The 25,636-nt window shown below is 51.2% G+C and overlaps 1 protein-coding gene across 1 annotated transcript; it reads left to right on the top strand.

The window, feature by feature from the left end:
• Positions 1–322: 322 nt before the first annotated feature.
• Positions 323–22,416, top strand: LOC124464731 (cingulin-like). The gene is given in 22 exon segments (XM_047016550.1): positions 323–507; positions 9,754–10,221; positions 10,223–10,568; positions 10,702–10,799; positions 11,874–11,943; positions 12,069–12,164; positions 12,653–12,774; positions 12,917–13,025; positions 13,123–13,335; positions 13,790–13,938; positions 15,139–15,259; positions 15,544–15,765; positions 15,875–16,096; positions 16,553–16,801; positions 17,025–17,195; positions 19,182–19,343; positions 20,189–20,278; positions 21,118–21,201; positions 21,358–21,476; positions 21,582–21,690; positions 21,847–22,010; positions 22,265–22,416. Coding segments are annotated over 21 exon segments (3,516 nt in total). The 5' UTR covers positions 323–507; position 9,754; the 3' UTR covers positions 22,398–22,416.
• The last annotated feature ends 3,220 nt before the right edge of the window (positions 22,417–25,636 follow it).

The following is a 25,636-nucleotide window of genomic DNA, read 5'->3' as shown; positions in this document are numbered from 1 at the left end:
TACAGTGGGAAGCCCACCATGACCTGAGCGGCTGACCCTTGTCTGAACACTTGTATTCACCTCATTTAGAAATGAAACCTACCTGTGCGGTAATAGTTTCTAGTAAGGATAAACCACGGCATGCCAATCAGAGCTAAAAACTCTTACCACCACTGTTTTCCATAAATCTACAGCACTGTTACTTTATCATCAACTGACAGAAAATCCCACCAATACTGAAAGCGGGCGCTCCGCGTTGATCCGCCCATGAAATTAGCCTAACCTATCACGTTATTCCCTTTGGCTAGGCTGGGCGGGACAACGTTTCTGACCGCATCGGCCACAAAGGTAACAGGTTGCAGTCCCATAACCAACTTAGCTGTCCGCGAATTGTACATATCTAATACTAGTTTCTGGCTATTACGGTTGGTAAATAGCTACCTAGTTTGTTTACATTCAGGAGAAACTATACAAAAATACTGGATACGCTGAAAAAGAAAAAGTACTACTTTGACCCAAGAATAGCAGGTACGTTTGGATGTTAATAGTCCAGCACAAAGATGTCACAGGCACTGACTGAGACAGCGGACTGGCTAACGTTAGCTAGCATGTCCGCTATACAGCTTGATCAGATTTGCGCATTTAGCTGGATCTCTAGCTGTTTTGATTATAAACTATACACTTTTATCTTTTAAAACGCTAGTCAAACAACCAGTTACAGCTAAATGTTTAGTTGAAAGATCAACATGGAGTTGGGTCCTTATCAGCTATGTATGTTGACTATGCCAATGTGTTGCGTTTTGCTGGGGAACATTGAACTACTGCAGGTTAGCTACTTTCTCATTCTTTTCCGGTAAACGGTCCACTAACGACCAAGCTACCGTCACATGTAGGTCTAAGCAGGTGTATCGTTACGTTAGCTAGCGTATCTCTACTCGCAATGGAATGTGACAGCAGGTGACCCACCTCTGCAGAGACACATTTGGAACGTCCTTACACTTTCATTGTGCCTTAATTCAAACACTTATCAGTTGGCGACAATTGTCAGGCTGTGAATTCAGTTACTCTTGTTTAATTGGAGGACTGTTCTGTTCCGTACAGTTTGGTCTGATTGCGTCTACAGTACCAGCTGGTACGGCTGACGCAGCCGGGGAAGAATTCGAGAACAGAGGTAAAATCAGCCCTCCTTCTAGAGAATTGACAGTGTTAAATGTGTAAATACTGAACGCGTCAAACATGGATCATTAGTGTTACACTAGTGCAGAAGTGAGACAGGCAAGAAGTGTTGGAGAAACTTAACTCGAGGGTACTTGTTTTAGATATCAGACCTTTAACTGACTATGAGACTGATACAGGTACTTTAAGGAAGAGTGTCTGTGTGTGTGTAATGTTTACTGCGCAACATGCTGTGGAATGTGGAGGGCCGTAATTGTGTGCTGTTTGTGAACTATTTGGCAACACCGAAGCCCCCCTTTGTGAAGCCAGTGAGAGCCATTAGAGTTAGACAGAAGAAGAACTGGCTGTTTGTCTGAGTGTGAAAGAGAAGCAGTGCTGAGTTGTGAGAGGGATGGGAAGGAGGGAAGGGGTCTGGTTTAAGTCAAGATTGTAATGGAGAGCCAAAAGTGCTGAATGGGGAATGACTGTCTATTCACAACAGACAGAGAAGAGAGAAACCACAGCAGCTAGCTGTCTCCTGAGTATCTGGGTCATGGTGTGTGATAACATTGTGCAGCAATGACATCCAAAAATAATGAACTTGTCTAAAATCCTAGAGTTATCCTACACAAAGACACAATGATTTACTTCTTTAGATATTTTTTTCTTTTTCTTTTCCCACTCAAGTTTTGGGGACAAACGGCAGTGGTGCAAAGCTTTCTCTGATAACGTCTTCTGTGGCTGTCCTCCCTTCCAGTCTCTGTTCCACTAACCCTGTTCCACCCCCTGCCCCTTAGAGCAAGGCGGATTCCATTCAATTTGCTGAACGAAAATTCAATTTAAGAGCACAGCCAGAGGGCTGGCGCTCCTAAGACTGGGGGTCGAGGTGGACTGGCTCTGTGCAGGGCTGTGTGCAGGGCTGTGTGCAGGGCTGTGTGCAGGGCTGTGTGCAGGGCTGTGTGCAGGGCTGTGGTTACTGGCTGTGTGCAGGGCTGTGGACTGGCTCTCTGCAGGGCTGTGGTTACTGGATGGACTCAGCCTGAGAGGGAGCACAGACTGAGGTTAGCTCCAGCCTGGACAGAGGAGGGTGGAGTCTGAGAGGGACACCTGGATGACAGGCAGAGGGTGAAGGAGTGAGAGACAGACTGGAAGGGAGGGCGTGGGAGGGTGTTTGAATTCCCAGGATTGCTGCCCTTGTTTTCTGCTCCACATCATCTGCACAATAGGATGGACCCTAAGCCCCCCTCACACACACACACACACACACAGTCTCTGTCTAGGAGCTAGACTGGCGTGCTGGTGCACGTCGACCTACTCAGTGACACACTGACACAATGAAGGGCTGTTCTGACTGAGAAGTGGGTGACCCAGAGGCTCTTCTTGTGGAGGCTGGGGCTCTTGTGGAGGCTTGGGCTCTTGTGGAGGCTGGGGCTCTTGTGGAGGCTGGGGCTCTTGTGGAGGCTGGGGCTCTTGTGGAGGCTGGGGCTCTTGTGGAGGCTGGGTCTCTTGTGGAGGCTGGGGCTCATGACAATGAGAGAAAGGCAGACTGCTCTGTGCCTTTAAAAGAACTAGCACTAAAGGCTGTGTCTCTGTTATTATTGACTTAATCATAAAATATGTGCTAGTGTGTGTGTGTGTCTGTGTGTGTGTGTGTGTGTCTGTGTGTGTGTGTGAGAGAGAGAGAGAGAGAACAGGGTTTCTGTTGAAAGTGTGTACTCGTTCATGTGTGTTAACGTGCTGTGACAGGTTTCCCTTACAGCTCTGTCAGTGTGCTCTGTCTACCTCGTCACATGTCTGAGGACATGACCCCCCCCCCCACACACACACACACACACCAGCTAGCATGACATAGATAACCCTGCTCAAACTAGCATGACATAGATAAACCCTGGTCAAACTAGCATGACATAGATAACCCTGGTCAAACTAGCATGACATAGATAACCCTGGTCAAACTAGCATGACATAGATAACCCTGGTCAAACTAGCATGACATAGATAAACCCTGGTCAAACTAGCATGACATAGATAACCCTGGTCAAACTAGCATGACATATATAACCCTGGTCAAACTAGCATGACATAGATAACCCTGGTCAAACTAGCATGACATATATAACCCTGGTCAAACTAGCATGACATATATAACCCTGGTCAAACTAGCGTGACATAGATAACCCTGGTCAAACTAACGTGACATAGATAACCCTGGTCAAACTAGCATGACATAGATAACCCTGGTCAAACTAACATGACATAGATAACCCTGGTCAAACTAACGTGACATAGATAACCCTGGTCAAACTAGCATGACGTAGGTATCCGAGCATGTCCCTGGTATACCAACAGTAGACACACAATCTGAATCTGTGATAGATTGGATTTGGCCACACTGTCTTGTTCTTCTCAACTAGACCTGTCCATTTGACCTGTGAGCATAGTGACCTGTGACCTGTTAGCTTAGTCACCTGTGACCTGTGAGCATAGTGACCTGTGAGCATAGTGACCTGTGAGCATAGTGACCTGTAACCTGTGAGCATAGTGACCTATGAGCATAGTGACCTGTGAGCATAGTGACCTGTGAGCATAGTGACCTGTGACCTGTGAGCATAGTGACCTGTGAGCATAGTGACCTGTGACCTGTGAGAATAGTGACCTGTGAGCATAGTGACCTGTGACCTGTGAGCATAGTGACCTGTGAGCATAGTGACCTGTGAGCATAGTGACCTGTGACCTGTTAGCATAGTCTCCTGTGACCTGTGAGCATAGTGACCTGTGAGCATAGTGACCTGTGAGCATAGTGACCTATGAGCATAGTGACCTGTGACCTGTGAGCATAGTGACCTGTGACCTGTGAGCATTGTGACCTGTGAGCATAGTGACCTGTGACCTGTGAGCATAGTGACCTATGAGCATAGTGACCTGTGACCTGTGAGCATAGTGACCTGTGAGCATAGTGACCTGTGACCTGTGAGCATAGTGACCTGTGAGCATAGTGACCTGTGACCTGTGAGAATAGTGACCTGTGAGCATAGTGACCTGTGACCTGTGAGCATAGTGACCTGTGAGCATAGTGACCTGTGACCTGTTAGCATAGTCACCTGTGACCTGTGAGCATAGTGACCTGTGAGCATAGTGACCTGTGAGCATAGTGACCTATGAGCATAGTGACCTGTGACCTGTGAGCATAGTGACCTGTGAGCATAGTGACCTGTGACCTGTGAGCATAGTGACCTGTGAGCATAGTGACCTGTGACCTGTGAGAATAGTGACCTGTGAGCATAGTGACCTGTGACCTGTGAGCATAGTGACCTGTGAGCATAGTGACCTGTGAGCATAGTGACCTGTGACCTGTTAGCATAGTCACCTGTGACCTGTGAGCATAGTGACCTGTGAGCATAGTGACCTGTGAGCATAGTGACCTATGAGCATAGTGACCTGTGACCTGCGAGCATAGTGACCTGTGAGCATAGTGACCTGTGACCTGTGAGCATAGTGACCTGTGAGCATAGTGACCTGTGACCTGTGAGAATAGTGACCTGTGAGCATAGTGACCTGTGACCTGTGAGCATAGTGACCTGTGAGCATAGTGACCTGTGAGCATAGTGACCTGTAACCTGTGAGCATAGTGACCTGTGAGCATAGTGACCTGTGAGCATAGTGACCTGTGACCTGTGAGCATAGTGACCTGTGAGCATAGTGACCTGTGACCTGTGAGAATAGTGACCTGTGAGCATAGTGACCTGTGACCTGTGAGCATAGTGACCTGTGAGCATAGTGACCTGTGAGCATAGTGACCTGTGACCTGTTAGCATAGTCACCTGTGACCTGTGAGCATAGTGACCTGTGAGCATAGTGACCTGTGAGCATAGTGACCTATGAGCATAGTGACCTGTGACCTGTGAGCATAGTGACCTGTGACCTGTGAGCATAGTGACCTGTGAGCATAGTGACCTGTGACCTGTGAGCATAGTGACCTATGAGCATAGTGACCTGTGACCTGTGAGCATAGTGACCTGTGAGCATAGTGACCTGTGACCTGTGAGCATAGTGACCTGTGAGCATAGTGACCTGTGACCTGTGAGCATAGTGACCTGTGAGCATAGTGACCTGTGACCTGTGAGCATAGTGACCTGTGAGCATAGTGACCTGTGAGCATAGTGACCTGTGACCTGTTAGCATAGTCACCTGTGACCTGTGAGCATAGTGACCTGTGAGCATAGTGACCTGTGAGCATAGTGACCTATGAGCATAGTGACCTGTGACCTGTGAGCATAGTGACCTGTGAGCATAGTGACCTGTGACCTGTGAGCATAGTGACCTGTGAGCATAGTGACCTGTGACCTGTGAGAATAGTGACCTGTGAGCATAGTGACCTGTGACCTGTGAGCATAGTGACCTGTGAGCATAGTGACCTGTGAGCATAGTGACCTGTGACCTGTTAGCATAGTCACCTGTGACCTGTGAGCATAGTGACCTGTGAGCATAGTGACCTATGAGCATAGTGACCTGTGACCTGTGAGCATAGTGACCTGTGAGCATAGTGACCTGTGACCTGTGAGCATAGTGACCTGTGAGCATAGTGACCTGTGACCTGTGAGAATAGTGACCTGTGAGCATAGTGACCTGTGACCTGTGAGCATAGTGACCTGTGAGCATAGTGACCTGTGAGCATAGTGACCTGTGAGCATAGTGACCTGTAACCTGTGAGCATAGTGACCTATGAGCATAGTGACCTGTGAGCATAGTGACCTGTGAGCATAGTGACCTGTGACCTGTGATTATAGTGACCTGTGAGCATAGTGACCTGTGACCTGTGAGAATAGTGACCTGTGAGCATAGTGACCTGTGACCTGTGAGCATAGTGACCTGTGAGCATAGTGACCTGTGAGCATAGTGACCTGTGACCTGTTAGCATAGTCACCTGTGACCTGTGAGCATAGTGACCTGTGAGCATAGTGACCTGTGAGCATAGTGACCTGTGAGCATAGTGAGCTATGAGCATAGTGACCTGTGACCTGTGAGCATAGTGACCTGTGACCTGTGAGCATAGTGACCTGTGAGCATAGTGACCTGTGACCTGTGAGCATAGTGACCTATGAGCATAGTGACCTGTGAGCATAGTGACCTGTGAGCATAGTGAGCTATGAGCATAGTGACCTGTGACCTGTGAGCATAGTGACCTGTGACCTGTGAGCATAGTGACCTGTGAGCATAGTGACCTGTGACCTGTGAGCATAGTGACCTATGAGCATAGTGACCTGTGACCTGTGAGCATAGTGACCTGTGAGCATAGTGACCTGTGACCTGTGAGCATAGTGACCTGTGAGCATAGTGACCTGTGACCTGTGAGAATAGTGACCTGTGAGCATAGTGACCTGTGACCTGTGAGCTGTGACCTGTGAGCATAGTGACCTGTGAGCATAGTGACCTGTGAGTAGCATAGTCACCTGTGACCTGTGAGCATAGTGACCTGTGAGCATAGTGACCTGTGAGCATAGTGACCTATGAGCATAGTGACCTGTGACCTGTGAGCATAGTGACCTGTGAGCATAGTGACCTGTGACCTGTGAGCATAGTGACCTGTGAGCATAGTGACCTGTGACCTGTGAGAATAGTGACCTGTGAGCATAGTGACCTGTGACCTGTGAGCATAGTGACCTGTGAGCATAGTGACCTGTGAGCATAGTGACCTGTGACCTGTTAGCATAGTCACCTGTGACCTGTGAGCATAGTGACCTGTGAGCATAGTGACCTGTGAGCATAGTGACCTATGAGCATAGTGACCTGTGACCTGTGAGCATAGTGACCTGTGAGCATAGTGACCTGTGACCTGTGAGCATAGTGACCTGTGAGCATAGTGACCTGTGACCTGTGAGAATAGTGACCTGTGAGCATAGTGACCTGTGACCTGTGAGCATAGTGACCTGTGAGCATAGTGACCTGTGAGCATAGTGACCTGTGAGCATAGTGACCTGTGAGCATAGGTTCACACTTTGCCTGTGAATAGTAAATGACTTATCTGTTTATCTCCTCAGATGAGCACTTGCTGACCCAGACTGCTGTGGTTTCCCTCCTCTGTGCAGAGCCAGTGAAGGGCTGGGATTTAGGGGACACAGCACCCAGGCAATAGTCTACTCACTCACTGGGTGTGTTTAACGATAAGTGTGTCAGGCAGGGTGTGTGCGTGTGTCACAGGCTGTGTGTGGGAGAGTGTGTCAGAGTGTGTGTCAGGGTCAGAGTCCTGAGGTATGTGTGGGAGCAGGGCTGTGTGTGTGTGTGTCAGGGTGTGTGTGTCAGGGTGTGTGTGTCACAGTCAGAATCCTGAGGTGTGTGTGGGGGCTGGTTCCTGGTCCACCATGCAGCACGTCATTTATCAGGGAGGAGAAACTGTCCGTCTCTTCCTTTCCTCTTCTCACACACCAGAGGGAAGGAACCAAGTACAAATACTTCATTAGTGTACATAAGTCAAAAAAAGGTTTGAAAACAAATATTGAAAGGTTTTGTTTTCAAAAAGAAGGTTTGACAATATTTATTTGAAAGGTTGAAAGAAATATTTTCATAGACTTGATGTAGTCGGGTGCAGTCCCGTTCACTGCTCGGAAGGTCAGTACCAGGGTCTTGAATCTGATACAGGCCGTGATGGGAAGCCAGTGGAGGGAGATGAGGAGCGGGGTAACGTGGGAGCGTCTAGGTAGATTGTAGACCAGGTGGGCTGCTGCGTTCTGAATCCTCTGAAGAGGGCGGGTTGGGCACTTTTGACTTAAGTCAAAGCCCATACTTCTTTACTTTAACTTGAATGAAAAAGTATAGTCAGTACTTCATCTTTTACAAATCTTTTTAAACATGAGTATCTGTACTTCTACTAGAGTGAAGGATGTGTGTACTATTGCCATCTCTGTCACACACACACACACACACACACACACACACACACACACACACACACTGCCTCTCACAGGCAGGAGTACAGGTGAGGTGCAAAATTTTAGTAAGTAGAGCAGGACTGTGTTGCGGGTGACTGGTAATGCCTCTAAAGTATCCATGGTAATGAACCATGCAGGGTAATGAGCTGGTGATGAGAGGTGCTGACACAGCCCCCAGGCTGCCACACAGGACCGGAGACTGGGGGTAGGGCTGGGGGCAGGGCTGGGGGCAGGGCTAGGGGCTCCACCAGCCTGGCATACGGGAAGGCCTGGGGCCAGGCTGGGACAGGACCAGGGGAGAGTCTGGGACAGGACCAGGGGAGAGTCTGGGACAGGACCAGGGGAGAGTCTGGGACAGGACCAGGGGAGAGTCTGGGACAGGACCAGGGGAGAGTCTGGCGCCAGGACCAGGGGAGAGTCTGGGACAGGACCAGGGGAGAGTCTGGGACAGGACCAGGGGAGAGTCTGGCGCCAGGACCAGGGGAGAGTCTGGGACAGGACCAGGGGAGAGTCTGGCGCCAGGCTGGGGCAGGACCAGTGTGAGACCTCCAGCTGGACAGCACTCAGAACAATGAAGCTGATTGAGGGAAAGAGAGATGGGGGGGGGGGGGGGAACATCCATCAGGGAGAGACTGGGGGGATGGGCGGAACAGAAGGCTGGAGGTAACATGGATGATGGACACAGTGGAGGTTAGACAACAAGAGGAAATGTTTCTTGAGAATGTCCAAATGAAACACCCAGATACTGTTGGCCTCAAGTCAGCCTTCACTGATTACTCAGTCACAGTTTCACAGCAAGGTGTGTCAACAAGGGTGTGTGTGTGCGCGACTGTGTGTGTGCGCTAGGTTAATGACTAATGAAGCTGACACACAGAGAACAAAGTCCAGAGAACAGAAATAAAGCTGCCCTGAGGGGGAGAGAATGCTGACGCGATGCTAGGTCTGTCTGACGCGCTGCTAGGTCTGTCTGACGCGCTGCTGGGTCTGTCTGACACGCTGCTTGGTCTGTCTGACGTGCTGCTAGGTCTGTCTGACGCGCTGCTAGGTCTGTCTGACACGCTGCTAGGTCTGTCTGACGTGCTGCTAGGTCTGTCTGACGCGCTGCTAGGTCTGTCTGACGTGCTGCCAGGTCTGTCTGAAGCGCTGCTAGGTCTGTCTGACGTGCTGCTAGGTCTGTCTGACGCGCTGCTAGGTCTGTCTGACGTGCTGCTAGGTCTGTCTGACGTGCTGCTAGGTCTGTTTGACGTGCTGCTAGGTCTCTCTGACGCGCTGCTAGGTCTGTCTGACGTGCTGCTAGGTCTCTCTGACGCGCTGCTAGGTCTGTCTGACGTGCTGCTAGGTCTGTCTGACACGCTGCTAGGTCTGTTGTTGTCAGCTCATTCACATCACACCTCCTCAACACTGGTGACATCACACCCCCTAAACACTGGTGACATCACACCTCAACGCTGGAAGGGAGGTCTCTTACTCTGGTTGTGTTTTTACACTGGCTGTATTGAATCCCTTTATGAGAATCCTCCTGCTGTGCATGAGGTGCCCTGAAGGGCATTCCTCTGTACTGCAGACATGAGGCTGGGGAGAAGCACTGTCTGGAGGATTAAGACTCAAGCACAAACTATGAAACCTAATAGGACAAAATATGTTCTCTCTCGCTCTTTCCCTCTCCCCCCCTCCTTTTCCCTCCCCCCTCCAGAATGAGTACTCCATCCTCCGGCCGCAAGACCCCTGTGGACTACGGTGTCCAGATCCGCTTCATCAAAGACCTCCATGACTCCGGAGGGGGTGTCCCCGGCCCCCAGCCCAGGGCCAAGCCCCCCTCGGCCTCTAAGTACGGGGTGGCGGTCAGGGTGCAGGGCATCGCCGGCCAGCCCTACGTGGTGCTGAAGGACGGGGGGGAGAAGGGAGACTCGTATGGGGTGCAGCTGCGGACACACTGCCCCCCGGGGTACGGCAGCCTACCCCGGAGGAGGGATGAGCTGGGGGGGCAGGGGGAGGGGGGAGGGGGGGCGCTGCGCCGGGCGCAGTCCCATGGCTCCCTCCTGGAGAGGGAGGGGGGAGGAGGAGGTGGGGGAGGGGAGGGGGAAGGGGAGGAGCTTCGCAGGCCACCGGGAGACGGGAGGTCCGGTAGCTACGGCAACCTGGATGGGGGGATTGGGCTGGGGGGGGGCGGGGGAGCAGGGGGGAGGGCTGGGGGGGGATGTCCTGACGGGGGAGCATCCGGCCGGTCTCAACGGGTCTCTGGGAGGGACGAGGGGGGGCCAGTCCTATCCCTCCCCCCCTCCCTCAGCACCCCCCGCGGTCAACAGGCTGATCACTCGCTTCGATGGACAGAGGGGGCGCTCTCCCATCATCACCCACAGCCCCTCTCCCCCCTCCTCAGGGCATAGCAGCCTGGGTAGAGGCCCAGGCCCCGCCTCCAAGACCACGGCCCTGCCGGCCAATCAGTGGGCTTCGTCGAGCAGGATTGCAACCGTGGAGACGCTGCCGGCTAATCAGAGAGAGACACAGGTGAGAGAGAGAGAGAAAGAGAGAGAGAGAGAGAGAGAGAGAGAGAGAGAGAGAGGGGGAAGAAGGGGTCAGGAAGTAACATGGAAATTAATAGTAGTGTTAAATATGTGTGTTTGTTTGTGTGTGTATGAAGGTGACCCCTGACCTTTTGCTGGACCAGGGTCAGAGTGCGGAGGTTACCGGAGAGGAGGAGCAGATCATGCAGACTATCTACGCCATCCTGAGACACGGGTACTGTGCCCTCCCTCACCCACAGCCTCCCTCACCCTCAGCCTCCCTCACCCTCAGCCTCCCTCACCCTCAGCCTCCCTCAGCATCCCTCACCCTCAGCCTCCCTCTCCCTCAGCCTCCCTCAGCCTCAGCCTCCCTCACCCTCAGCCTCCCTCCACCTCCCTCAGCCTCCCTCACCCTCAGCCTCCCTCAGCCTCCCTCTCCCTCAGCCTCCCTCAGCCTCAGCCTCCCTCACCCTCAGCCTCCCTCCGCCTCCCTCAGCCTCCCTCACCCTCAGCCTCCCTCAGCCTCCCTCTCCCTCAGCCTCCCTCAGCCTCAGCCTCCCTCACCCTCAGCCTCCCTCCGCCTCCCTCAGCCAGTGGCAGACGAACACTGGTTCTAACTAAACAATTTCCATCAGTCAGCCTAAGTCTCTGAGCTGCTGCAGTAGGTAGACTGTCTGTACTGCTGTGCTAGTGTCTGTACTGCTGGGTAAGTGCCTGTACTGCTGGGCTAGTGCCTGTACTGCTGGGCTAGTGTCTGTACTGCTGGGCTAGTGTCTGTACTGCTGGGTTAGTGTCTGTACTGCTGGGTAAGTGCCTGTACTGCTGGGCTAGTGCCTGTACTGCTGGGCTAGTGCCTGTACTGCTGGGTTAGTGCCTGTACTGCTGGGCTAGTGCCTGTACTGCTGGGCTAGTGTCTGTACTGCTGGGCTAGTGTCTGTACTGCTGGGTTAGTGCCTGTACTGCTGGGCTAGTGTCTGTACTGCTGGGCTAGTGTCTGTACTGCTGGGTTAGTGCCTGTACTGCTGGACTAGTGCCTGTACTGCTGGGCTAGTGCCTGTACTGCTGGGCTAGTGTCTGTACTGCTGGGCTAGTGTCTGTACTGCTGGGTTAGTGTCTGTACTGCTGGGTAAGTGCCTGTACTGCTGGGCTAGTGTCTGTACTGCTGGGCTAGTGTCTGTACTGCTGGGCTAGTGTCTGTACTGCTGGGTTAGTGTCTGTACTGCTGGGTAAGTGCCTGTACTGCTGGGCTAGTGCCTGTACTGCTGGGCTAGTGCCTGTACTGCTGGGTTATGATTGGGTGTCTCCACAGGTCCAGTGACAGTGACTCAGCTATCAAGCACAAAGTCCGAGTCATCTACCACAAGATACAAGCTCTCAAGGTTGGTTACAGAAGTCTTCCTCAGAGTACAGCTTTAAAGTCCTGTGGAAGATGAGGCATTTAACATCCCTACTGTCCCTCCCTCCCCCCCTCCCTCCCCCCCTCCCTCAACCCCCCCCCCCCCAGCCCAGGGAGGACTCCAGTGCTGAGTGGATGAGGGACAGGAGGGAGCTGGAGAGGAGACTGTCTGAGATGGAGACATCACTGAGAGAGGAGCGGAGGGTGAAGAAGCCATGACAACCACACACACACGTACACACACACAAGCACACACACCTCATTGAGGAATTGAGTAATGGTCCGTACATCTGTCTTTGTTTATTGGGACAAGCTACTTTTCAGTGTAGTTGGAGTGTAATCTTAATAAGTGGCCTTCAAATCCCTCTTAAATGGGTCTCAGATTAAACCATTTAAGACAGCTGGGTCATCGTGGACAGACCACACACACACACTCTAATTTAACTTTAATCATGAGTTGCTGTGTGTTGGTATAAGGGAGCTGGGCTCGTCTTAAATTCTAATAGCTCTTAAGAACTTAATCTCTTATGAACAGTTCTGTGGAAACAGGCTTTGTGGTGGTTCAAAAAAGGAACACACATTCTCAGTTACTGACATAATGTTGTCTATCTTTGTGTGTGTGTGTTCTGCATGTGTGTGTGTGTTCTGTGTTCTGTGCTCTGTGTGTGTGTGTGTGTTCTGTGTGTGTGTAGGGTTCTCCAGGCAGGTCTGACCTGGCTCTGAAGGCGGAGCTGGAGGCGTGTCTGGATGACAACCTGCAGCTGCAGGAGAGTCTGGACCAGAACAAGGCTGAGCTACACCACACACACACCGAGTGAGAACACACACACACACACACAAGGGTGTAGACGAGGCAGAGCAGTGGAGATGATGGATGGGGCTGTAGTCTGGTGCTGGAGACATGACCGATGCAGCAGGTTCCAGAGCAGCAGTTGTAGTGTGTGTGTGTGTGCCAGGCTGGCTCAGCTGCGTATGGAGAGAGAGAAGGCAGAGGCCCGGGGGAGAGACCTGGAGGACCAGCTGGCAGAGCTGCAGGACGAGCTGAGGAGAGACAGCACTAAGATGGTACCAACAGACTCACACCCACACACACACACACACGCTCACACACACACACCCACACCCACACACACTCACTCCCATCACCTCCCTGTGTGTGCAGCAGCTGGAGGCGTGCCGGGTGGAGCTGGTGGAGGTGTGTGAGCAGAGGGGGCGTGTGGAGGAGACCCTGCGTCAGAGGGAGAGGGCGCTGGCTGCCCTGAAGGGGGCGCTGCAGGATGAGGTGACCTCACACGACCGGGAGCTGGAGGCACTGAGGGAGCAGTACAGCACCGACATGGAGAAGCTGAGGACCAGCATGGAGCAGGTGTCCCAGGTACACACTCACACACACTCACACACACTCACACACTCACACACTCACACACACTCACACTCACACACACTCACACACACTCACACACACTCACTCACACACACACACACACACTCACACTCACACACTCACACACACTCACTCACACACACACACACACACTCACACTCACACACTCACACACACTCACTCACACACACACACACTCACACACACTCACACACTCACACACACTCGCACACACTCACACTCACACACTCACACACACTCACACACACTCACACTCACACACTCACACACACTCACACTCACACACTCACACACACTCACACACACTCACACACACTCACACTCACACACACACACTCACACACTCACACACACTCACACACTCACACTCATAGTGGTAGAATGTGGAGTGAGTGAACTGAACTCTTATTTGGTGCCCCCCCAGTCCCAGGTGGTGATCGAGGCTGAGCGTGTGCGTGTGAACGCCTCCGTACGCTCCCTGCAGCAGCAGCTGGAGGACTGCAGAGACGAGAGCAGCCACTGGATGGAGCAGTTCCACTCTGCCAGGGATGACCTCCGCTCCACCAAACAGCAGTGAGCACGCACTCAGCCCCCACCTCCTCTCTCCCTCACCTCCTCTCTCCCTCACCTCTCTCCCTCACCTCCTCTCTCCCTCACCCCCTCTCTCCCTCACCTCCTCTCTCCCTCACCCCCTCTCTCCCTCACCTCTCTCCCTCACCCCCTCTCTCCCCCACCCCCACTCTCCCTCACCTCCTCTCTCCCTCACCTCCTCTCTCCCTCACCCCCTCACCGCTCTCCCTCACCTATCTCCCTCACCCCCTCTCTCCCCCACCCCCACTCTCCCTCACCTCCTCTCTCCCTCACCTCCTCTCTCCCTCACCCCCTCACCGCTCTCCCTCACCTCTCTCCCTCACCTCCCGTTCACAACCTGACCTTATTTCTTGTTCGTTTTTTGGCTCATTTGACTGTTTCTTTCATGTCTCTTTTCTCTCGTCCTGCACGGTCACTGGCCTCTCAGGGAAGCACCGGTCACCCCCGAGCCACAGTGAGGGCGACGTGTGCGTGTGTGTGTGCTTGCGTGCGTGTGCGTGTGTGTGCGTGTGTGTGTGTAAGAGAGAGAGGTGAGAGTGTGGGAGCTGTAGTCTTGTGTCTTTGTATCTTAACTGCGTAGTGTCGTACAGCTTAGGTCATCCACACTCCCCCATCACCACCCTTTGGACAGCTGCCATTTACATTTACATCATTTAGCAGACGCTCTTATCCAGAGCGACTTACAGGAAGTACAGGGACATTACCCCGAGGCAAGTAGGTGCCTTGCCCAAGGACACAACGTCATTTAGCACGGCCGGGAATCAAACTGGCAACCTTCAGATTACTAGCCCGATTCCCTAACCGCTCAGCCACCTGACTCCCTTTTGGAAAGTGCTTTCCCTAGGTCCTAGTGCCCCCTGGGTTTGGTGCTGTGTCTGGTAGTCCTGTCCCTGCAGCGAGGATGAGTATGGATGGCCTGATGTTCTAGTGCTGTTGAATGTGTTGTGCTAAAAGTCTGTGGGCCGATCATATTGTGACTGAGGAAACTGTCTTATGATCCAATGTACTGACTGTCATTAAGGACCATGATATAAACTGTGATTTCACTGAGATAATCCATAACCTTTGATCTCCTAAGCTGATTGGCAGATTTGACCAACTTCATCAGTATTAAAACCATTGGTCATTAACTTGCGTGTGTGTGCCTGTGTGTGCGTGTGTGTGCGTGTGCGTGTGTGACAGGCTGCTACAGACCCGTCTGGAGAAGGAGGACTTTGAGGAGGAGCTGAAGGAGCAGCAGGAAAGAATGACCATCATGAAGCAGCAGATCCCTGATGCCAGACACACACAAGCACTCACCACGGTCAGAACACACACACACACTCACCACGGTCAGAACACACACAAACACTCACCACGGTCAGAACACACACAAACACTCACCACGGTCAGAACACACACACACCTACTCACCACGGTCAGAACACACACACACCTACTCACCACGGTCAGAACACACACAAGCACTCACCACGGTCAGAACACACACACCTACTCACCACGGTTAGCACACACACACACTCACCACGGTCAGCACACACGTAAAATATTGGTCAGACTTTAATTGAATTCTGTCTTTTTGGATAGTGCCAAGATGATCTTCAGAGTTGCCATGCCGACCTGAAGAGAGTCCAACTGGAGGTTGAGAAGTGCAGGTCAGAACACGACAAGAAGGTCATGGAGGTCATATCCCAGAAGAAGGCTCACCAGGAGCAGGAGGCGGAGCTGAGGTACGAGATAGACAGGCTCAAGGTCCAATCACAGAGGGCCAAAGAGGATCTGGTCAAGGCCCAGGAGACGAACAAACAGGTGAGAGATGTCCACCATGTCCAGCAGCCACCCCCTCTCCTCACACTGGGTCTCTACCTTCCTCTCATCCTCCTGTTCTCTCTCTCTGTCCTCCCCCTTCTCCCTCCAGCTCCCTGCCCCAGCCCTCCTGTCTGCCCTGGAGGAGCAGCTGGGGGAGGCACGTGGGGAGGCGGGCCTTCTGAAGGAGAAGCTTTCATTGGCTGAGCAGGATCTGGAGTTGAGCACAGAGCGCCTGGTGCGCGTCCAGGCAGAAGTAAACGCTCTCAGAGACACTCAGCTGGAGCAGGAAGAAACTAACACACGGCTCAGAGACAAGATCTCACGTCTGGAGGTGTGCACCGACAAGTTCCTTTCTCTCGCTCTCGCTCTCTCGCGCTGCTGGGAGGGTATAACGGAAAGTGGGCGTGTGCCACAAAGAGAAGGGAGAGTTGTATTTCTTCCTTGTAACATGTTAATGTTAGCTGTTCCTTCGTTAACCAATATTTCTATCTCCTGTTCGCTAAACCTTCTTTTTCTTTTCCTTGAATCACCCATGGTGGCAGTAACATGCAGGCAATTTCTCCCGTCTTTTAACGGTGCGCTAATTAACACTAAATGGCGGAGTAAGGCACTGATTGCCCTACTAGGATCTGGTTTGATAAATACCAAGCAAAATGCGGAAACACACCGTGTGCTATTTGTGTATATAGTTGGGCAAAGGCGCAGATTAAGCTGCGGTCGCAATGTCACACAAAGGCCCACAATGTCACACATCCCTGTGTGTGTGTGTGTGTGTGTGTGTGTCCAGGCCCAGCTGCAGACCACCAATACAGAGAGCTCGGAGGCAGAGCAGGTCCTCCAGGGGCAGGTGAGGCAGGGGAGGCTGGAGCTGGACGAGGCCAGGAGGGGAGCCTCCTGGCTGGGTCAGGAGCAGAGGGAGCTCAGCCTGCGTCTGGAGGAGACGGAGCGAGAGAGAGACTCACTCACACTCAGCAACACCCAGCTGGAGGAGGCCAGGAGGCAGCAGGAGAAAGCCCTGGAGAAACTCAACAAGGAGGTGAGGGGGAGGGGCAGGAGGAGGGGGAGGAGGAGGGGGAAGGGGAGAAGATGGGACGAGAGGAGATTATACAGAGAAAAGTTTAGTTTTGAAAAATTGAAAAGTATTGATGCTGATAATGCAACCATGAAGACATCCAAGGTCATGTCCAATATTGTACTGACAACAGCTACTCTCCTCCTCCTTTACCTTTCTCTCTCCTGCCCCCCCCCCCCCCCCTCAGTATGACAGTGTGTGCTCCTCCTCCAAAGAGGAGGTGCAGGCTCTCAGGGCTCAGCTGGAGGAGCAGAGAGAGAGGACTCGCCGGGAGACACAGGAGGCGCAGCGCCATGGCAACGACACCCAGACTGAGCTGGAGAGGAGTCAGAGCACCCTGAGGAGACTGGAGGAGGAGGTGTGTGTGTGTGCGTGTATATATATATATACATAAATGGTTTAGTTGAGTTTAGTTTATTTTTACAGGGACAGCGCACATTAATCAACGTTTCCTTAAGGGAACTATACGGTCGCCTCTCATGGCAGACCTTGTGGTTCTGCTGCCAGATGTTTGGGTCTTTGTTTAACTAAAGTACTGAGTGGAGGGGGAGCCAGGCCATGGAGGATCTGGAATACAAGACAGAGCTCAGGAGCTCATGCTCTCTGAGGATGTAATAGTGGTGCTGGCTGTTGGGCTTTCTATCAAATTAAATGGTAAATGGACTGCATTTATATAGCGCTTTTCTACCATTGTGGGACTCAAAGCGCTTCACCAGTTTTGCCTTTCATTCACACTCACACTTACACATACTACTATAATACCAACTGCAGCAAGCTGCCATGCAAGGCACCGCTCTGCCCATCAGGAGCAACGTGGGGTTCAGAGTCTTGCTCAAGGATACTTTGTCACACGACCTAGGAGGAGTCGGGGATTGATCCGGCAACCTTGCGATTAACAAACGACCCTCTCTACCCACTGAGCCACAGCCTGTTTGTAGACAGACGAAATAGGTTTTAATGTTGTACAGCAAGCTTGGGCCCAACTAGTCAAGTACCGTAATTTTCAAACTATAAGCAGCCGTTATATAAGCCGCAGCAGCTAAATTGATGATGTGTCTCTCTCCCTCACCCTGAGTACATATATAAGCCGCACTGGACTATAAGCTGCAGGTGTTTTAATGTTTACTTACCATATGTAAGGGTTCGTGCACAGAGGGGATTGTCGGGAAAGAGATGGCTGCTTGAGGAAGCTCCCATTTATTAGCCGTTAGCTGTAAAAATCCATAGATTAGCCGCACCGGTATATAAGCCGCAGGGTCGAAAAATGGGACAAAAGGCACGGTTTATAGTCCGAAAATTACGGTAGTATGTTAAGTGGGGGAGTATCATAGATTTGAAGTACAGTTTTGCTACCTCTGCAGTTAAACAATTATGTATAAATCAAAAATTAGCTAGGTTGAATTTGGTTATTTGAATGACCTTTTTCACCTGCTTATTAAAAGAAAGGTTGGAATCAGGTATGATGCCAAGGTACTTCAAATCAGATACCACCTGGAGCTTCTCCCCTGACACATAGACATCTGGCTTAGTAGCATCTGTCGCCCTCTTTGTGAAGAACCTGCAGATCGTTTTTTTCACATTGAGATGCAAACACGAGTCACTGAGCCTCTTTGTAACCATTCCAGTTGAGAGTTCTTGTGCAGCTTGTTGTTAGTTTTTTACATTCACATGTATCACAGTATTATCTGCAGACAGACAGAAGGCAGATCATTAATGTACAGGTTGAACAGGAGAGGCCCCAGTATTGACCCTTGGGGGACGCCCACATCATAGCTAAGAGTGGGCGACAGCTCCTTGCTCACTGACACACTTCTGAGTTCTGCCTTCAAGGTATGATATCATCCACCTCAAGGCATCAGGGGGAAAAGTTGAACTTGGACAATTTTGTGTTGAAAATCTCATGGTTAACAGTATCAAAAGCCTTCCTTCGATCCAGAAACACCGCCCCAACAACGCCCCATTCGTCCATGTTGGACTTCACATTTTCCAGAAGAAAGCAGTTGGCCGTTTCTGTGGAATGTTTCACTCTGAAGCCAAACTGCATGGGGTGTAATGTGTAGGGGCTGTTGTTGAGGTGGGCAATCAATTGTTCTGCTAGACACTTTTCAACAACCTTCGACATCACAGGTAGTATACTTATGGGTCTGTAGTTACTCACGTCAGAAGGGTCGCCCGATTTAAGGATGGCTGTTATTATAGCCAACTTCCATACCCTTGGAAACACCCCCAGACCAATAGATGTGTTGGTGACCTTAGTAATGGGGCCAATGAGTGACTCTTTGTAGTTTTTAAGAAAACTAGAATCCAGCCCCAACACATCTTTGTTTTATATCGTGTGTGCCAGGTGTCCCGGCTGAAGAAGGAGCAGCTCCTGGTATGTGAGGAGAGGGACAACTCCCACCTGGACAAGGAGCTGCTCACCAACCGCCTGCGCCACCTGGAGGCAGAGCAGGAGAACAGCAGGAGCAGCCAAGCTGAGAAGGCCAGGGAACTGCGCCTGGCGGAGGTATGGAGGGAGGGGAGAGGAGGGAGGGGAGAGGAGGAGAGAGGGGAGAGGAGGAGGAGGAGGGAGGGGAGAGGAGGAGGAGGGAGGGGAGAGGAGGAGGAGGGAGGGGAGGGGAGTGAGGAGGAGGGAGGGGAGAGGAGTGAGGAGGAGGGAGGGAAGAGGAGGAGGAGGGAGGAGGAGGGAGGGGAGAGGGGAGGAGGGAGAGGAGGAGGAGGGAGGGAGGGGAGAAGAGGAGGAGGGAGGGGGGAGGGGAGGAGGGAGGGGAGAGGAGGAGGAGGGAGGGAGGGGAGAGGAGTGAGGAGGAGGGAGGGGGGAGGAGGAGGAGGGAGGGGAGAGGGGAGGAGGGAGGGGAGAGGGGAGGGAGAAGGAGGGAGGGGGGAGGGGAGGGTAGAGAGGAGGGAGGGGAGAGGAGTGAGGAAGAGAGAGGGAGGGGAGAGGAGTGAGGAAGAGGGAGGGAGAGGGAGGGAGGGAGGGGAGAGGAAGAAGGAGCGAGGGAGGCGAAAGGAGGGAGAGGAGAGGATGGGGAGGGGAGGGGAGGGTAGAGACGTGGGAGGGGAGAGGAAAAAGGAGGGAGGGAAAAGGAGGGAGGGGGGAGGGGGAGGGGGGAGGATGCATGCACCTCTGGTCCTGAAGGAGCCTGGCTGGGCGGTAGGGCTGGAATTGGATTGGTCACATGAGTTGAATTTTCCTAATTTTGCAGCGTTTAATTGCCACGGAAGATCAACTTCTCAGTAGCCTACGCGTTCAACAGTAGCCTACGTTTATGGGATCGCAAAAAACACCCCTACTGGAAGGATGAAATTGTATTTGTTTTGTCATGTTAACGGTGCCCGTGTGTGTGTCAGGACAAGCTAAAGCGTGTGGATCTGGAGCTGGAGGAGGAGAGGGGCACTGTGGAGCTGCTCACAGACCGCATCAGCAGGAGCAGAGACCAGGTACACACACACACACACACACACACACTGATAAACACACACACACACTGATATACACACCAGTGTTGTAGTACTCTAGTACTACTAGACAGACCGGTCTTGTCACGGTAACATTTTTGTCTCGAACAAAGAGGACTGGATTTTATTTCAAGACAAGTTGAAATAACTGCGGGAATATCACTAAAAAGGCCACCTAAAGCAATGTAGCTAATGATGAATATAAAGTTATGTTACATCAATGTTAACTCATGTCAGCTGCATACCTCTCATGACTACATAATGTGAAGTTAAACGCTGCGGTACGGCGCTCCTTCACTTGGGGGAGAGAGAGATGTGAAAGCAGAGAGCGAATAGGCCTACTACTGCACCTCTCAGAAAAAGAACATAGGCTGTTTTGCCTGGCCATAAGCACACGGCACTACTTTAAGAGTGCTATTTTTTAGTTCAAATACAGTTACAGATCAAATCCAACTTGGGCTATTCCCTAGTCAAACCCTACTGCTTGTGTATTTTGAGTGGTCTGGTCTTGACCCGGTCTCGCCCTGCCTTGGTCTTGGTCTTGACTCGGCCTCGATACACTCTGGTCTTGGTCATGACTTGATCTCAGGTTAAGTTGTCTTGAATACAACACTGACACACACACACTCACACACTGATGCACACAAATGCATACACACACTGAAACACACACACTGATACACACACACCAATACACACATAAACTTGACACAAACATGGAAACTGACAGCTTGACTTGTCCTTTTCCTCTGTGTGTGTGTGTGTGTGTGTGTGTGTGTGTGTGTGTGTGTGTGTGTGTGTGTGTGTGTGTGTGTGTGTAGATTGATCAGCTGAGAGCTGAGCTCATGCAGGAGAGATCCTCCAAACAGGACCTGGAGCTGGACAAGAACGCCCTGGAGAGACATGTGAGAGAGAGAGAGGGAGAGAGGGAGAGGGAGAGGGGGAGGGGGAGGGGGAGAGAGGGAGGGAGAGAGACGGAGAGAGACGGAGAGAGACGGAGAGTGTGTGTGTGTCCTATGTAATAACAATAACAACATCTACCTGTCTGTCTGTCTGTGCAGATGAAGGAGCTGAGAACTCGTGTAGCAGACATGGAGGGTCAGTCTCGCTCCTCAACCGGTCTCTCCCAGCTGGAGGCTAAGATCCACGAGCTGGAGGAGAGACTACATGCTGAAGACAGGTAGAACTACACACCCCACAATGCACCTGTTCTACAGCACACTTCTGCTTCCCACCACTGCTCCCTTACTTACAATATCTTCACGTGTGTGTGTGTGGGGGACAGAGAGAAGAACTCCTTGTTGGCCTCACAGCGTCGCCTAGAGAGGAAGCTGAAAGACCTCAACATGACCTTGGATGAGGAGAGACACCAAGCCTCTGAACAGAGAGACCAGGTACTCTCTCTCTCTCTCTCTCTCTCTCTCTGTCTCTCTGTCTCTCTCTCGCTCTCTCTCTGACTTAGGGCTGTCTTGCAGCTCTGTCTCTCTGACTGGGGGCTGTCTGTCTCTGTCTCTCTGTGTGTCTGTCTCTGACTGAGGGCTGTGTTGCAGCTGTCCCTGCGTGTCAAGGCTCTGAAGAGGCAGGTGGATGAGGGGGAGACGGAGGTGGAGAGGGTGGACGTCCTGAGGAGGAAGACCCAGAGAGAGATGGAGGAACAGGTGGAGCTGAAGGAGGCTCTGCAAGCCAGAGTCTCCGCACTGGAGACCGAACTCAAGTATGTGTGTGTGTTTGTGTGCGCGTGTGTGTGTGTCTGTGTGTGTGTCTTTGTGTATGTCTCTCTGTGGGTGCGTGTCTTCCTGGAGGTGATATTACTTTAGCTCACCTGCAGAGGGAGCTGTGTGACTGGTAGCCTGAGGGATCTTTCCTGTATGCAGGTGTGTCTGTCTACAGACCAGCACTGCATCAGGACATGGTGGTGATGGTGGTGATGGTGATGATGATGATGATGATGATGATGATGTGTGTCAGGAGGAAGACCCAGCAGCGGCAGGTGCTGGACTCTTCGGCCCTGAGCTCTGAGGAGGAGGATGAAGACCTGTACGACCCCAGTAGCATCAGCTCCATCCTCACAGAGAGCCACCTACAGACCAGCTCCTGTTAGGGGGGGGCGGGGGTGAGGGGGCGGGGCTGAGGGGTGAGGGGGGGGCGGGGGTGAGGGGGACGTAGAGTAGGGGGTGGGGGATGGATAGATGTCGTTTTTTCAAGCACTGGCGTGAAAGGGGTTATTTTAAAGCACTACGCAGATACAAGCACAAACACACGTCACCATGCTGGAACACATCACTCTGCTGGGACGCTGGAATGACTGGGGGACATGCAGGTGCACCAATCACTACTGAGATATACAGAATAACTCATCACTGGACCACACACACACACACAGGTACTGACAAGAGTGTGTGTTGTCGACCAGATACCTTTGGAGGTACACCACACACTACAGAAGGATAGACCAGCCGAACACTCACAACTCATCGATCTTTCAGGAAACACATAAAGGTACTGTAGACTTAGCATTGCTGTGAGTTACCTAGTGTTAGCACAGCTCTTCAGACAGAGACACACACTCAGAGACACACACTCAGAGACACACACTCAGAGACACACACTCTTAGACACACACTCTTAGACACACACTCTTAGACACACACTCAGAGACACACACTCAGAGACACACACTCAATGTTTTTCTATGCATTCATCCTGGATGGTACATGAACACGGTTTGAGCTCGTGCTGTACTGTGGAAATCCACAGACCAAATCTTCATACAAACGTCCGCTGAAAACAACCACACGTAAATCAATGAGACTATTATTTTAATAATTTTGTTATGTGCACGATCAACTGTTTTCTGCTGCAGATGAACCAAATATGATCATGTCTTGACTTTTATTACATTTATTCTCACTAAATGAATGCTGGTTTTGTAAAACTTGTATTGATGTTTGATCTGGTTCTGAGAGCAGCTGTTGTCTTCCTCGTGCTCAGTTATGTGTTTTATGTTGCTGCTCCACTTCTATGCATTCCATACCACAACTCAGAGAAACCTGTGAATCACAACTATGCCTTAAAGTTGACTGGAAATCTCCTTGATTTCAATTGATCTTATTGTTATTTCAAAAATCTTTCATTTGTTTTTGATCGCTGTACTAAAGCTTAGGTAATTGAGTGCTTTAACCCAGGAATCGATTGCTAGTCCTCACAGATGTCTGAAGTGCTGTGATGTCATTTCCTTGTTTAGCTTGAAGCTCCCTGTGGGTGTCATCACATCCTGGAGTCTCAAAGCTCATTGTTCAATACATGATTACTGAGAAGAATATTTTAGTACTGTGCAATTTCAATACAGGACCGTTTTCTCCTGAAAATAAGTTTAGCTACAATAACATGTATAATCAAATAAAAAGTCAAATCACTGCCTTTCTGTGTCCAGGGTTTGTCTAGCTACCGCTGCTTGAGTTCAGCTTTCCCAGTCTGTCAGACTGTTCAACCACGTCTGTGTCAAAGTAACCATCTAGAACTGACAGGAACATAGATATGGATGCAGTTTGTACTGGTAATGTCATCAATGAATTATAACAACAATGTATCTGTTATCTTTGACTTTGTGTGTCTCAGTTCTGTGAAGGGCCAGTCTCCTTAGAAATCCTTTAGTCATCGTTTTGTCTGTCTGGCTCACTAAGACCTTAAGAGTTTAAGTGGCGGTTAACCATTCTGTGGAACTCAGCCGTGCGATACCTACTGTTATGGTTATGAAACTGTTATCCCACCAGTCTGCAAAATGAGACATCATGGGTGTCGACCTCCTGGCAGGCTGGAGTTGATTCCTGAGTGGATACCTGGATTCTCCCTACTCAATATACATCAAACTCACTGTGTATGACTGACAGATATAAAATACATTCATTGTCATACAGAGTGATCATGGATGTTACTTTCCTGTGCCAAGCCTCTGTGCTGACTCAGTTGATCTACCCATCACACACTCTCACACGCGCACACACACATTCCACCTCTCCTATTATCATGCATCAGCACTGCAGGGAGTGTTAGGCTGCTGCACCTGGGTCAACACAATCCCACTCAGGGCTTGAGCAGCACGGTTGGTGTGTTGTTGGCAAAGTGGAGCATGTTTTACTGTATGTGGAGCTGCTCAGTGGGTTTCTGTTTTCAACTTTCATCTCCATAACAGAGATGTTTTCATCCCAGGGTTTCCTGTGTGATTTTAGCCTGGCTTTACTCCTCCCCTTATTTGCCTGTTTGTGTGACTGTGTGTGCGTGTGTGCGTGTGTGCGTGCGTGTTTGTGTGCGTGCGTGTGTGTGTGTGTTTATGGAAATGTGATTTGGCCTTTCACGGGTCAGTTAGCCTACACAATTAACTGCTCCCTTGCTCACCACTCTGATAAAGCCTTTGCTCGTTGAGTACACCACACACACACCACACACACACACACCACACACACACACACCACACACACAGGCTTGCTGAGTTCGTAGAACACTGGATGAGGTGTTCTGAACATCAGAGAGTTCTGAGTTCCAGATGAGACAAAGTAGGCAGGAAACACAACACCCTGAGAGACCTTACAAAAGAGCCAACATTCCTTCCATGGGCCAGGAGAGCAGGTATCAGGCTACCTTGCTGTGGGTGTGGGATTTGGGAAACTCTTTTAGAAGCCTGACTGTTTCCTGTTGTTTATCTAACAACGCATGCAATCTGAGGGACAGCTTCTGAGTTGTGTTTCTGCCAACACAACAGAGCATAGAATGTTTGGAATGTGTTGGATTGTTAACATTTCTGAGCCGTTCAGCCCAAAGCCGGTCTACACTCCTAATGGTACAATAACTCTGCATTCTGTTTGTTTGTTCTTTTCTAAAGACACATTTTTAAAAGGAGTTTCAGTTTTAATTGTATAGATAATGAAGAATGACAGGAAATGTAGGGAACCATAAAGGGGAAGACATGGCCCCAGGCCCTCAGCCTGCATGGGGTCCTGGCCCCCTCACCCTGCATGGGGTCCTGGCCCCCTCACCCTGCATGGGGTCCTGGCCCCCTCACCCTGCATGGGGTCCTGGCCCCCTCAGCCTGGGTGGGGTCTGCACACCGTGACCGGTGAGCCTTTGGGGCACCCCAACATTCTGTTTATTTCTAATCAAATCGTATGTTGTACCACCCACATCTCATCACACAGTATCAGCGCATGCCACACAAACTGAAGCACTCTGCTCTGGTGAGACGTTCCCCACAGGAGCTTCTCTGTGGAAGGCTGTGATGTTTTATTCTCCCTCTGTGGAAGGCTGTGATCTTTCCTTCTCCCTCTGTGGAAGGCTGTGATGTTT

The sequence above is a fragment of the Hypomesus transpacificus genome, unplaced genomic scaffold, assembly GCF_021917145.1.
Source record: "Hypomesus transpacificus isolate Combined female unplaced genomic scaffold, fHypTra1 scaffold_407, whole genome shotgun sequence".
Taxonomy (NCBI): Eukaryota; Metazoa; Chordata; class Actinopteri; order Osmeriformes; family Osmeridae; genus Hypomesus; species Hypomesus transpacificus.
The sequence above is the reverse complement of the archived record's forward strand: the minus strand, read 5'-3'. Positions and strand labels throughout refer to the sequence as shown.